The 15549-nt window shown below is 31.3% G+C and overlaps 1 protein-coding gene across 5 annotated transcripts in view; it reads right to left on the bottom strand.

Moving 5' to 3' along the window:
- Positions 1–15549, bottom strand: part of Acvr2a (activin A receptor type 2A) — a 76784-nt gene that overhangs the window by 25601 nt on the left and 35634 nt on the right. For all 5 annotated transcript variants that reach the window (XM_048812236.1, XM_048812237.1, XM_048812238.1 and 2 more), the window contains 3 exons: positions 5922–6129; positions 3278–3387; positions 2940–3094 (listed from right to left, as the gene is read on the bottom strand). In XM_048812236.1, the coding sequence (XP_048668193.1) occupies positions 2940–3094; positions 3278–3387; positions 5922–6129 (473 nt within the window). The remainder of the gene's footprint in view (positions 1–2939; positions 3095–3277; positions 3388–5921; positions 6130–15549) is intronic.

Here is a 15549-nt window from a genome sequence, read left to right as displayed (position 1 = left end):
GAGATAATGTTAATGTGAGATAATGTTACTGCTTGTTTTGGTACTTAGACAAACTATTCAATATCCAAAAGTAGAAAAATAATTTATCCTATACAATGATTCTGAGATGGCAGGAGATGTTGAATTATGTGAAATACCAGAAGCGTCTGCTTTCTAAAGACAGGCAGAACTGAATCAGCAATGGAAACAAAGCTTCAGTATCAGAGGGTTCTTGGTTCACATTCCAACTCTAACACTTGTGAGTTTTGCTGTCTCAATTTCTCTATCTATAAAATTGGAACTTACACTACATATTTGGTCCTGTGAAGTAAGATTAAATAAGTGCTTTCCATATCTGGCTGGTCACAAGATTCACCTGGGAAACTTACTGAAAAAATAATTTCACAGACCACATTCCATATTTTCCAGGGTATCATCCAGGAAATTATATTTTCTAACAAATCCCAAATATAATCCTTATACACTAGTATTGCAATCTGGAAATTATTGAAAAACTTTTTCTTTAAATGCTTTTTATATTATAATTTATGTATTTATGTATAATAATAATGGCACCCCAGAACACACATTTACATCTTATGTAAATCAAATTATCATTAATTATTTTTAAATAAAAGGTAAGCCTTTTGTCACAGGATGGCTACTGAACACTCTTACAGAACTACAGTTTGCATAAACCATACTGTTTCAGAGACAGTGAGAGGTGATGAAAGCAAAATTCCACATCAATGGCAATGCCTCTTTTCCATGGTTTATGCAGAAAGAAAGCATAAAGTCAGGCTCATCTTGCATTTTTCTTCAGGTTACTATATCACTAAATCTGTATTTCTAATTTTTTTCTGCAATTCATATAAATTTATAACAGCAATGCAAGTACTAAATAAATGTGTACGATAACATTAGTAATTGCAACAAATATCTAAACGGTTCACAGACAGATATTTTTATATGATCCAGGTTCTTATGGTATCTTCCTTTTTTGGTGGTGGGGGGAAGATATTGGGTTTGAATCCCGGAGCACACAACCACTAAGCCACATCCCCAACCCTCTGTATTTTATTTAGAGACAGGGTCTCATTGAGTTGCTGAGCACCTTGCTTTTGCTGAGGCTGGCGTTGAGATCTTAATTCTCCTGCTTCAGCCTCCTGAGCTGCTGGGGTTATGGGATTGTTCCACCATGCCCCATGCATTGTTCCTTTTAAAAAAAGGAACTCTTGAATTAATTAGTATTTCTAAATAAAGTGATCTGATATAGATTAACAAGTCCTTTATAAAAAAAAGTCTTAACTACAACTTTATATCTATATTGGATATAAACTAATATAGGATTATATTATCTTTTTAAAATTCTTTCTATAAAAACCTTAACAAATTTATTTAAATGTGGGTTCTAGTTTATTTATATCACTTCACAAATCTATGGTAAATTCAGAAAACTACTATAATATTGAATACTCTTCTAAATTTAGGTACTAAAACAAAAGTTTAAAGTTTCTACTGACAAAGGCAAAGTGCACCCTATGGTTATCTGGAGTAAATTATATACATTAGGTACTAAAATTTTTTACTTTAAAACACTTTTTACAAATGATTTTTAATAAATCCAAATGTAGCCACTACTGTTTAAAAGTTAAAATGTTTCAGTTATTTACATACATAAAATATTGTTTATGTTTTATTACATAATATTACATAAAATATTGTTTATCCAATTTATTGAACAATGTATTTTATTTTACCTTTGGGTTTACTTCTCCATATACATATCTTCCAAAGGTTATGGAGATCAATGATCTAATACTAACAGATTGCTGCAAGTACTAAGAAAGAAGTGTGTTACGTAAATAAAGCTTAAAGGGAAGAAGTTGTTATGGTCATTAAATTATAGGACTTTACCATTTTCTTCTATCAAGTTTTAACCATTAATCCTACTGGTATTACAAAAACAAAGTTAAACCAAGAGATCCAGAAGGCCATAGTAATCTGATCTTAAGAGTTAAAAGAAACTCAATAAAAACTAGAATTTAGAGAGATGTCTCAAGCAAGTATAACCAAAAGTTTTCAGCTTTCCTGGGCCTGTAGAACATTAAATTACCTCCATAAAAAGTTCTTGTAAGGCACTAGACCAGTGTCAATTGTCCTACATATTAGAGAATGAGGAAAATGTAATGCATTTAATCTGATTACCAATCACATCTCTATTTCAAGAAATATTTAGGGTAAGGTGAATAAGAAACAAGAGCGTTAAAAAAAAAAAAAAAGTTTTTAGTCTTCAACAGATACTTTGTATGTTGGGAAAAAAATTTTTTTTGAACTACCAGTAACACATGAACACATGATGAGAAATGTTGCTCTTCTGCTCCTCCCCTCCCCCTAAAACACTTTTTATGGAGATATGTTCCTAAATTATGATACTTCTTTTTCATACTTTCTTGGTTATCTTCCTGGGTCCATCCTAATGTTTGGACAGTAGTATTGAAAAAGGCCCAGAGATTTAAGAATAGAGAACAGGTTGGAAAAGAAAAAAAGGGTTATGATGACACTTCTTCTCTACCATTAATTAATCCTCAAGAAGAAAGTAGGGTGTACCTCCTACTTACACATATTAGAATGAAAGCAAAATTCTTGCAAATAATTAATGAACATTTGAAAATCAAAATTAATATTTGAAAATCAAATTTTAAAAAATGTTATTCATACACATTAATTATACAGAGAAAATAGGAATAGGAATACCCCCCATTCTACTCTACCTCAACTTTTGAGAAAAGTTTAGAACATAGCAAATTAATGTTTGTAAAATAAGCTGTAGTTCTCATGACAATAAACATTCAAAAATTAACTCAAAAAGAAAATAATTTGTTATTTAGTTTTACCACAGTAATATTTCTTTAAAATATAAAATTTTAAGTAGTACAAAGTATGGCGCAATAACTTACTTGAGTTGGAACAAGTACAGGAGGGTAGGCCATCTTGTGATGCCTGTATACCCAAAATGCACATATGACAATCCCCGCAATTAACATAAGTGGCACCAAGGAATAGAGCAGAATGTTGTAATAGGGTGGCTTAGGTGCAACTGGATTTGAAGTGGCTGTAGAAAGGGGAAGGAAAAAACAACTCAGATTTGGTCTATAAAATTCTACAATATTTATCATAGTGTCAAATATTTGAAAAAAATAGAATATGAGGAAATAGAAGTATCCTATCAACACAAATATTCTTTGTTTTCAGTCTACATGCTGAACAATCTTATGTATTTTCCCTATGAACTTACGCTGTGTGACTTCCATCTCCGGAAAATAAGAAAATTTTTCATTACACATATTGCCCTCACAGCAACAAAAGTAGACTTCAGGACTGTCTTTTTTTTCTATACAATCAGTCCTACAAACAGAAGAGAAATAATCAAAATCAATATTCTAAGAGATAAATAATAAATGAGTCACTTATACTCAACTTCAAGATTTTTATTAATGTTTGAGAATCACATTTTTTAAAAAAATTTTTATTGGTACACATTTATTATACAGACTAATGATCATTTCCTAAAAGCCAAAAGTATCCTAGACTGCTATTACTAAATCTCATCAGGAAACAGACAAAAACAGCTGAATTTATGACATTCACATGAATTCCTTGAGACCAGTGCTTTAATACAGTTTTTAATAAATAATCTATGCCAAGCATCTTTTTTCTTTCTTTTGTTAATTATTAGAAAAGCTTGAAGAACAACATAAGTCAATGAGAAAATTCAGGCTAGCAGTGCTTTTGCTCACTGGAAATATAGCTTTCCCATTTTTATGAATATTAAAAACTAAAAACTTCATATAAATCTGTGTATGTATGTGTATAATAAGGAATAATAATAAGTATACACACATACATATAACTATTTATACAAGCTCATATCTCATGTATAAGCATATTTCAAAATCAGAAATCCAAACTAGCTTTGGGAATTAATATTGTCATTTTTAATAGTAATAGATTTGTTTTCTGAACACAATGAGCAAGACTGGGTTAAGCATCAAGTAATGAACAAATATACAATAACAAACATATAGGACCTAGTAACTCAAATTGCTAAGAATTAAATGGAATTAAGAAGAAAAGGGGGAGGCAGTCAATGGGACCTAAGTCACTGAAAAGACGTGGATTTATCCTCTAGAACAACCCCTAATCAACTACCAAGAAATAGCTATATATATTTAAGTAAAAAAGAATCACCCTTTTAAATAAACTGAATCTTTGTGATCGCTGTAAGAAAAATAAAGTTAAATTTAACTATTAAGGGAAAAGTTCCAGAAATTTCAAGAAGATAGTTTTAACAAAATCAAATTTTAAATTATAATCTATACTAATACCTATTTAGTATAAAGTAAAGAGATAAATCTAAGTTTTAACAATGTATAAGAAGAAATGTACAAGTTTAAAAATTAATATTCAGATTCACACCTCAAGTTATAGGAGATTAACATGATTAAACACCTAGCTGAATTAGTTCAAGAAAATTACTTTTCGCCATCCAATTTCATTTTTCTTTATTTTCTTCCACATTTGGACACTGCTTGAATCTTTCTTCTTTTCTCTTACTTCTTTTACCATCCTTACTAAATTTTTTTCATTCAGATTTAGAGCATTAAAAAAAACTCACATACTTCTCTATTAGCATTTAATCTCCCCAAACAAAGCTAGTGTAGTAATTATCACTCTAAGAGAGCATGTATTTGCACTGAATAATGAAGCACTCCACAGACTTTCAGTGAATGGCTCACAACTCATTTCAACATTGAGTCTCACATGTTGAAATGCTGGTTTTAGGTAGGAAACAGTTTTTACTCTCCACCTCCCCCCAAAAAGAAATCTCTGATCTAAACTAATTAAAAGAAAGTTTCCCAAATCCCTCCTATTTACCTTTCATAATAGGTCTTATCACTTGACTACTTTTGGTAGCAGACAGACTAATAATCAGAAATACTGCTAAAACATGTTAAGTGTAAAAAAATAATCCTTGGAAAATTCAGACTTACAAGGATACCCTAATCACTAAAAATATACCAAAATAACTGCACTTTAATTTGTCATGAAATGTGAAACTAGTCCAATTTTCAGGGTTTATTCAATGTATGTTGTTATTAGTCACATATGACTAGCTGATTAGAGATCACAGGTAATCAATTGATGCTCCTGAAAGTAGATATCAGGTTCAGTATAAATGGCATCATTTACTTTCTGCTGTAATGGAAATTCTGTGGCTCAGTATCTACCCAACTTCTTAGAGAAATATCAAAGGCAGTCAATAACATGACCACTATATTTTACTTCCAGTGCTGAACAATTTATAAAAGATCTTTTAAATAAAATGTAGCTTCCTAAGAGAACTATGTTAATTCTGCTGTAATTCTGAATGTCAACTTAAAATGTCTCTTGGGGTAAAGAACAAAGGCCTATGTAGCAAGAAAAAAGTAGGGTGGGATGTAATAAGATCAATTTCTTCCAAATACATAAAGAAGAAAACTGAAAGGAAATTAAATACTACAATTAAGGTTTAGTCTCCTTGAGGATATTTTTCAACAGATATACTCTTATAAAGCAATTTTAAAAGTCCTTTTTCCTTAAAATTGGCATAAAAGTTCATAATTCTGACGTGGGCAATGAAATGATTTTTCCTTAAGAGGTCTCATTACTGGATAGAATATTCAAAATATATCAAGAATAAAACGTCATAAAGATACCATGTTTATTACTTTAAAATACATATCTTGTCATTAGAGCATATTATAATGGTCTTCAAAATTCCATATTTAAAAATCAAGAAAAATTCATGTGACAATCTATACACTGATCTTATTTCAAAGGGGGGAACAGGTGCAGGAAAATTACTCAACACTTTCAAAGAAAATAAAGTATGTTCTCACCTGTCATAGCAGTTGATATCATCCAGCCAACAACCTTGTTTCACTATTTCAATGGAACCAGAAATATTCTTCCAGGTAGCAAAACAATGTCGCCGTTTATCTTTGTCACCATAACAGGGTTCAACACCAGTTTGATTGGTTCTGTCTCTTTCCCAATTAGCATTAAAGAAAAGACACTCCTGAGTTTCTGATCTACCAAGTATAGCACCTATAAGATAATAAAACAACAACTTACTATAACATCTTATATTATCATTATAAAAGAAGAGTTTGTCTCCCGAGATAGCAACTTCAGGTATTCCTAAAATGTCAACAATTTACTGTCTTCCCAGTATTATAATTTTAGATTTATGTTTCCAGGTTAATCCCTGGACTTTAAGTATAAAAATAACCACAATAATCTCAGACATCACAAAATTTCTCTGGACAACACCAGTTTCATTTTATTTAAGAATATCCTTGATGAAAAGCAGCAGATACTATTAATTGTATTAATTTTCAAACACTGAATAGACTTCTTTTCAATACCTGTGACAAAATAGGAACTAGGCAAACGCAATTCTGCTGCACAGCAAAGCATAATGGTTGCCTCAAGAAAAAACCCTTGTATGACTATACAATATACAAATTCATACTTGGGTATCTGGCAGATAAGTTCCTAAAAGTAAACCAAGTAAAACTGCTACCTCAAGAAAAAAAAAATGGACAGGGTCTCTCACGTGCAAGGCGAGCGCTCTACCACTGAGCTACACCCCCAGCCCCCAAAGGTCTCCTTTAAAGAGTGAATAATGAAATGCACTAATCTCTAGAAGGTCTATATAGTTGAGAATATTTTCTAAATGAATTATGGGTACTGTTACAAAAGCATTTATAAGTAAATCCAATGTGTAAGACAAATCAAGGGATGGAAAGTTCATCAGTGATACCAAACCAACTAACTTTAAAGAAACTATGTTTAATCTTAGCTGGGAAAGCAAGTAACTAAAATACTCAAAATAATTTGTGAGGGGAGTACAAAGGTGAACTCATACTTTTTTTACTTTAAGGGTCACTATACTTATAGAATTGTGTATCTAGGGGCTGAGGCTGTGGGGCTCAGTGGTAAAGCACTTGCCTAGCATGTGTGAGGCACTGGATTCGATTCTCAACACCACATATAAATAAACAAATAAAAAAGGTCCATACATTTAAAAACAACAACAAAAAAGAACTGTATATCTAAAACAATATATTTTATTCTACCATAAATTACATTTAAATAAAGCTGATTTGAAAACAAAATTGAAAAGAAACTACCTGAGTTTGGTATGGAATCAAAGAAAAGCATCCACAAATAGCTAATACATTATTAAAATATTACTCCTTTCCCTAACTATATATCTGTGTATGGCCAGATTTCCTTCATATACTTCATTCAAAATAAAATATCACAACAAACTTAACAAAGAGAAGAGTTCAGTTGTCTTCTACTAAAACAATCATGAAAAAAATATCTTGCTACTTTCTCTTTGTTTTGGAATATATTTTCATAAAGATCTGTTCTTTTACTAACAGAACAGACTTATTACTATTTTTAAACAAATTAATATTTTTAAGTTTCTGTCTTCATTTCAAATATGATTAATATTAACAGATACAACCCACATTTTTAAAAAGTTCTTTGAGGTTTCTGAGAGCCTAAAGAAGTCCTAAGAAGAGCTGCTCTACAAATGTACTATCACAGAGATATAATTATAAGCCACTAGTATCTATGAGTAGTAATGGCGCCATGGACTTTTCCCTCAAGTATGGAAAAAATAATAGCATAAACTGACAGCACACTATGCTGGTAACTGTCAACTGCAGTGTATAAAAGAAGGACTGATACTACTACTTACCTTGTACACAGCCATTTTCTAAGTTATTCCTTTTCAGAAACTTGTTCAAAATATGAGCAAACTAAGTTTCCTCCTTTACCAAAAAACCCCAAAGCAATCATTACTACCCACACTTTATCTTAAAACAGAGATGGCAAACTTTTTCTGTAAAGGTCCAGACAGTAAGTATTTTAGGCTTTACAGGCCATATGGTCTGTCGCAACTACTCAACTCTGCTTGTGAAGCACAAGAGCACCCACAGACAGTAAATGAATGAATGTGGTTGTGTTCCAATAAAACTTTATTTATGAACACTATAAAAATTCTTCTAATTTTTGCATCTAAAAATTTTTTTTTCAAAATTTTTCAATCATTTAAAAATGTAAAAATCTTTCTTTAGGCTGCATTTGACCCATAGATTGTGTGGTCTGCTACCCTGTCTTAAAACTATGTCCTGATTACAACAGTGCAGCTAACTTGCCTTGTGTTTATTTTGTTAGGGATGGGTATCCTGTGAATTTTATTCATTTCATTTATGTTAAAATACCACCGTATAATTACCTTCAATTTATGAAAGAAGTTTCCACTGAGGCACAGTAATACCCCTTAAATTAAACAAAACTGAAGAACAAAGAACCCTGCCCTTTGCAACTCTGGTATTAATTCCAATCAAGGAGTGGCTGCCTGAAGCACTGTACTAAAAAGGATTTTGAGGATTTTTCTGAAAGGATTTTACCATTTAGAAGGGAGGAGAGCAACACCAATGTCACATCAATTTAGACAGAGTACATTTAGATAAAAGATAAGCTAATGGCCATTTTATTTATTTAAAAAGTATTCATACTAATTATTTTTTAAAGGTAAACAATATTTCTGAGTGATTTTCTAGATCCAGACTATCATTTCATTGATATGAAATACAGGTAGAGAGAAAATGTCTTATGGAAAAAACTATGACAATCTCTCCTCTACTCCTCAAGCTTATCTGTAATCAGTTTCTATTCTATCACACCTCTAACTAAACACTAAACATAAAGAGGTACTTATAAAATAAACCAAATTATATATATTTTTATATTCTTAAGCTCACATTGTAACTTTAAAGGTGTGGTTTTAAAAAGATGGAAAAATAATTTACATGTATTAGGTTTTAATGGCAGGTCCTACTTTCTGAAACTTCATCTCTCTCTCTCTCTCTCTCTTTTTTTTTTTTTTTTTTTTTTTTGTGGTGCTGGGGATTGAACCTAGGGTCTTGTACATGCGAGGCAAGCACTCTACCAAGTGAGCTAATATCCCCAGCCCCTGAAACTTCATGTTCCTATACAAAAGTGTATTCTATCAAAAAAAAAAACTCCATATGCTTAATGTTGTCATTTTTAAAAGAAATAAACATACATGAAAAGTACGCATTCAGAGTTAGTACAGTGATTCTTAAACAATGATGTACATCAGAATTCCCTTTGTATTTTCACACATTCACATATTAAAGTGCTATTTTCTTATGCCCTGGAAATGCAGTAGATGAAAAGTACATTTGGGGGATACACACACACACACACACACACACACACACACATACATACACACACATAGTATTCACTTTGAGTTCTTTTTTTCTAATGTTCATTCCAAGTTAAGAACCATTGGCTTAATAGGCTTTGGCCTGTACCTGCAGACTAGCTCACAAACTGCTGCCTTGAACATGCTAGCAAATCCCTCAATTCAATTTCCAAATTATTTTCCAGATCCATAATTCACACTCCATCTTATTACAGAAAATTTAGTCAGGTGGATCCAGCATCAGATTTAATTTAGATAATATTTATATATTAAAAATACTGGTTATACATTAAAGACTAGTACTAACTGTTGCATTCGTCCTACCATTAAAATATACATACATGTGAGCGTGTGTATGGGATATGGGGGCAAGGGGGTCAATACACAGAATTTGATATCTGGTAGATTACTGGGCCATAAAATAACCTTGAAGAATTAATGTTCAGGGCTGGGGTAGTGGCTCAGTGGTAGAATGCTCACCTAACACGCATGAGGTACTGGGTTTGATCCTCAGCACCACATAAAAATAAAATAAAGATATTATATCCACTTAAAACTAAAAAATAAATATTTAAAAAAAGAATTAATGTTCAATCTAAAACGTTTTTCCTTTGCAAAAAAAAAAAAAAGAAAGAAAAAATTTCACCTAAAGCAACTGCATCTGAGGACAATTCAAGTTTTGTTTCTTAAAAACATAAAATATTAAAATACAGCTCATCAATTTTACACAATTTCTTCCAAACAACAGAAGTAAAGGCATTTATTCATTGATGGGGCCAGTATTACCTTGATACAAAAAAAAAAAAAAAACGCAGAAAGGAAAAAACACACACCAATATCTCTTATCAGCTTAGATGAATCAGTTCTCAACATAATTTTAATAAGTGGAATCTAACAACATATTTTTAAAAGTGAAAACTACATCACAACCAGGTTTAATCCAGGTATACAAGGTTGACTGATTCAGCGTTCAAAAATCAGTCAATGCAATCTACCAAATCAACAGGCTAAAAGTGGAAAATCCCACGGTTTTATCAATTGATACAGAAAAAGCAACACCCATTAATGATTAATAAAAAACAAAACTTAGTCCCTAGGAATAGAGAGGAACTGCCTGAGTATCATAAAAGAATATTATACTAAAAAACCTACAGTTGACATCATACTTAATGGTGAAAGACCAAATGCTTAGGAAACAAAGTAGTAATAGCCACTCTTATAACCTCTTATTTAAAATGGTACTCAAAAGTTCTGGCTAATGCAATAAGGTAAGAAAAGGAAATTAAGGGGATACTGGCTGAGAAAGAAGAATAAAATTGTCTCTATTTTCAGATGATGTTACTATTTATATAGAAAATCACAAGATACCTTAAAAAATAATCTCCTATGATAAATGAGTTCAGTCAGGTCACAGGACACAAGATCAATAAACTAAAATCAACTGCATTTCAATATGCTGACAACAAAGTGGAAATTAAAAATGCAATACCAGTTACAATTTGAAGCTATAACCTAACAAACATATCATATATAAGATCCCTATGATGAAAATTATAAAATGCTGATGAACCAAAAACTTAAACAGTTGAAGAGACATACTATGTTCATGTCATGGAACTGAGACTAATAAAGATGTCAGTTCTCCCTAAACTTACATACAGTTTTAGTGCAATTCATACCAAAATTCAGCAAATTTCTTTGCATTAAACAAGCTTACTTTAAATTTTTTTGGAAAAGAAGACTAAAGTGGGAGAAATCACTCTCCACTTTCACAATGTTAAGATTTACAACACCCCTTAAGGCTTAACTGTAGTAAATCAAGACAAGTGAAGTACAGGAAGAGGAAAACACACATAGATCAGTGGAGCAGATAAGACACCAGAAATAGATCCACACAAATATGTTCAATTAATTTTTGCAAAATGGACAAAGCAATTCAATGGAGGAAGGGTAGCTTTTCAAAAACGGGTGCTGGAACAACTGGATCTGAAGTAAATACATCTTGAATGCCCTCCCCCTCACTATATAATGTTATTCTAGTAATTCCTGAAAGTCCAGCTCTTTCAGAAAGCCACCCAGGCAAAATCTCATGTATGTGACAGTTTTCAAGTTTTCTTAAGATACACATAGCAAAACCCTAACTCTTTTAATCAGGACTCTTTCTTCTCCTAAAGTGCTCACTAACTGATCCAACATAAATTGTTTTATATTTATTCAATGTTTTTAATCAGCTATTTATATATGTACTTTTACATATCAGAATGCTTTGGGGGATTAGATTTTAAGCATTCTCACCACAAAATGTAAGTATGTAAGGCAATGCATATGTACATAAGCATCATTTAACCATTTCATAATGTACACATATTTCAAAACATGTTGTACATGCTAAATGTATATCATTTTGTTTATCAACTAAAATGAGTCAATAAAAAAACAAAACATATGTCCAGTTTAAGAACTGGGGAATATATGAGTTATACTGACATTTCTTTTCTTTAGACAGAAGATACAAGGTGATGATATAATACTGTCTGAAACTACCACTATGTATAAAGAGGTACGCCACTGAAGGCCTACCCTAAACTTGTGCTTCCTATAAGCAACTCAAGTCTTCTAGGAAAGGTTAATGAAATTTCAAATATAATAAATTCAACTCAAAAAACAATTCTTATTTCCCTTTCACATATCATTACTCTTGCCACTTTATGGACAGACTACATGTTCAAAGAATCAACTATGGAAGACAGATCACAGTGAATGATGTTTTTTAATCCAAAATATCTTCTAATCAGGCAGCCCTCAATATGAAGGATCCCTAATTTTCCCCAAGAAGATTTTCTTTTATCTTGACTAACTTAAAATATACAAATTTTTTATGTTTACCTGATACAGTTTAATGTATACTGAATGTTAATTTAGCCTTATGTTTTAAATCACAAACACAAATTTAATAAAACAATTACATTCAAACTTTACCTGTATCTTCAACAAGTGTCTTATTACTTTCTTTTTGAGTCATCAAAAGTATCCTAAAAGGCATAATCTTCACTTCCATTTAAGTTGTTTTGAAAAGCAATACATTTTAAAAGTCATATATAATACTCTCAATAAAAATATCTTTTAAGACAAAAATATTCATTCACATAATACTAAGGCAGTTAGTTTTTTAATAGTTCTATACGTATATGTTGTGATTTCCATAAATAACATGTTAAGCATCCTAATCCAAATATCTAAAACTCCAAAATCTGAAACTTTTTAAGCAGCAACATGATGCACAGTCAAAACAAGATGCATTAAAGATACTGTTTAAAACAAACAAACAAAAACCTTCAGGATATGTATATAAGATGTATACAAAACTAAAATGAATTTTGGGGTCCCATCACTAAAATATCTCATTATATATGAGAAAATACTCCACAATTCTGGGTCCCAAGCATTTAGAATAAGGGTTATTTATCCTTTAGTTCTGTTAAAAATAAAATAACAGAAGTTTCAAAATATGAAAAATTTTATAAAAACTAAAATATAACACCTTATTTTAAGGAATAAATTTTTAGAGAAAACTGCTTTACATTGGATGTATGCAGATAAAAGAACTGATCATACACTTGTTCCATAAATAAAATCACCAAGATAAGGGCTAGATAAATGTAGTAGGAATTTGGAAATGATAACCTAGGACCCCCATTAGAGTTTCTAAAACAAGTACAGTCACCACCTCTGTATCATCAGTGGCTAACACCATATAGACACTCAATAAATGTGCACTAAATCAATTCACAAAGACCTAGAAGAATTAGAAAAGGCTGTATGGCCAGGTGTGATGGCACCCACCTGTAATCCCAGTGGCTCAGGAGGCTAAGACAGGAGGATTGCAAGTTCAAAGTCAGCCTCAGAAACTTAATGAGGCCCTAAGCAACTTAGGGAGACACTGTCTCAAAATTTAAAAAAATAAAATAAACAGGTGTAGCTAAGTGGTTAAGCATCCCTGAGTTCAATCGCTCATAACAAAAAAAAAAAAAAAAGAATGAAAATTAAAAGGATTTAGGGAGGAAATGGGACTAGAGCATGACTACTAAATAGAGACAGAATTAAAGTAAATATAGGCAGAGAAGATGACACTATAGTCAAGGTTGTGAACAGTGTTTGCCCTCACTGGATGGAAGCATTTCATATTCTTTAGTACTGGATATGGTACACTAAAGGAAAAAAACGTCTTGGAAGACAACAAAAACATAAAATTGCATTTTAAAGATTGATCAGAAAACAATAAGTAAACTGTGTTGGAAATGGAATGAAAATCATGAAGCCATACTAACCAATCAATAAAAAACAATGGTCTATAATATGCATGTCATAGGTATCATCAAAAGGATTAGCAAATTAGAGTACAGAGATCAAGTTTTTGCTTACCACAGTCCCATATTTAGTCTCCCTGAGCATATAAAAGTAATATATAAAACTGAAAAGGCTTATTAAGTTGGATGGCTGCATTTCTTTTTTTTCCTATATTTTTATTAATGCATAATTATATAATGGTGAGATTCATTATTATATATTTATATATGAACATAACAATACACTTTGGTCACTATCATTCCCCAGTATTTCTCCTTTCCTTTCTTTTCTCACAACTCCTAGTCCCTTTCCTTTACTAGGTAGCTACATTTCTAAATGTTTATCCAACTTCCAATAAAACAAAGCTTGCTTCCAAACATGTTTATCCTATGTTTCCCTGTTGCTAACTCTTTTCCTGATATTTACACCGTCATAAAAGATATATATTGCCCAGGATAAGTTAGATATCTTCAAAGAAAAAGCACAAAATAAAGTACTTTTTGCCTATAGCCACAAAACATGGGGTATATTTATAAATGCCGAAGTCTTAAGATTAAAATAGTTCTATGTAGTCTTTTGGCATTCATTCAAAAGATGCTTTACACCAAAACAGGAATAAGTAAATACAAGTTTTACTAAGATATTTCTGATATTAGATATTCATTTGCCGGCAAGGAAAGGGAATCATGAGGACTGTAGCTGGAGGCCAATAATCCCATCAGATTAATAGGCTATTTTTAAAGAATGTACAAAAGCCAAAACTGAGCATAAATTTAGGGGAAAAAAAGATGAAAGGTACATTCTTAAAAATCACAACAGATGAAGTACCCAAACACATAATATTTCTATCATTTATGCTTACTATGAAAGTAATGTGAAACATAATCCTTGAAGAATCAATCAGCAGTGTCAAGAGTGAGAAAAGTGGGGGGCGGGGGACACAGCATGACAGCCACCATAAACACTCTCATCAAAGTAATATCTGGAAGTTTAAAGGAGAGCTTAAATAATAATAATAATAATAATAATAATAATATTTGTTAAAAGTAGCTTTTAATAGCAACACAGTAGTTATTTTAAAGTAAAAAGACGTAAGCTGATAACTCACTACGACATTAAATAACAGATGGATAAGAATCACTTAGCTAAGCTTTTTTTTTTTAAATCACAAGCTTTTTTCATATGTATAACTGTGTTGCTTCAACTTACAAAGAATAGAACTTCTAGTATCAAAAAAGTAAAAAGAAAAACTAAAATTCTTGTTTACTACATTTGTGCTACATAATTTCTTTCCTATTGAAGACTCATTAATTTGTTTCTGTATGATTACAAATACATTTTAGGTCTTTTGGTGCCTTTTCTTTCTATGTTAACACACAGCTTAGAGGTATCACCTTCCCTATTTGGCTGCTCTGGGCTGTTTTTAAACTTTACGAAAACTTAACACTATCCAAAACTTGCCCTAAAGTCTAATTTGTCCACAAAGACACAGAAAAGTTTGAAATATGATGAAGGAAATGTTAACTAGCTCAAATTTTCTAAAAAATTATAAAGCTAAAAATAAAATAAATTCAAGTTAAATATATAAATCATAAACTACAGAATTAGAAAATCTAAACCAGGATTTTTAAAGGAAGTGTCACTGAAGTAAGAAAGTTATTACTGCAAGTCATCATTATCTCTGCCTGAGCTATAAGCAATACTCTTTTTACCTGATTTCCTAGCTTCTACTTTGTCTTATACAATCAGTTCTTCATGCATAAACCAGACAATTCCTTTATTAAGGTTAAAACAAAAAATATCAAGCCACTCCCCCAACTTAGAGCCATTCATTTAATGGCTGCCTGCCACACTTGCCTTAATAT

Source organism: Marmota marmota, unplaced genomic scaffold, assembly GCF_001458135.2.
Source record: "Marmota marmota marmota unplaced genomic scaffold, marMar, whole genome shotgun sequence".
Taxonomy (NCBI): Eukaryota; Metazoa; Chordata; class Mammalia; order Rodentia; family Sciuridae; genus Marmota; species Marmota marmota.
Note: the sequence above shows the minus strand (reverse complement) of the source record. Positions and strands in the feature narration are given on the sequence as shown.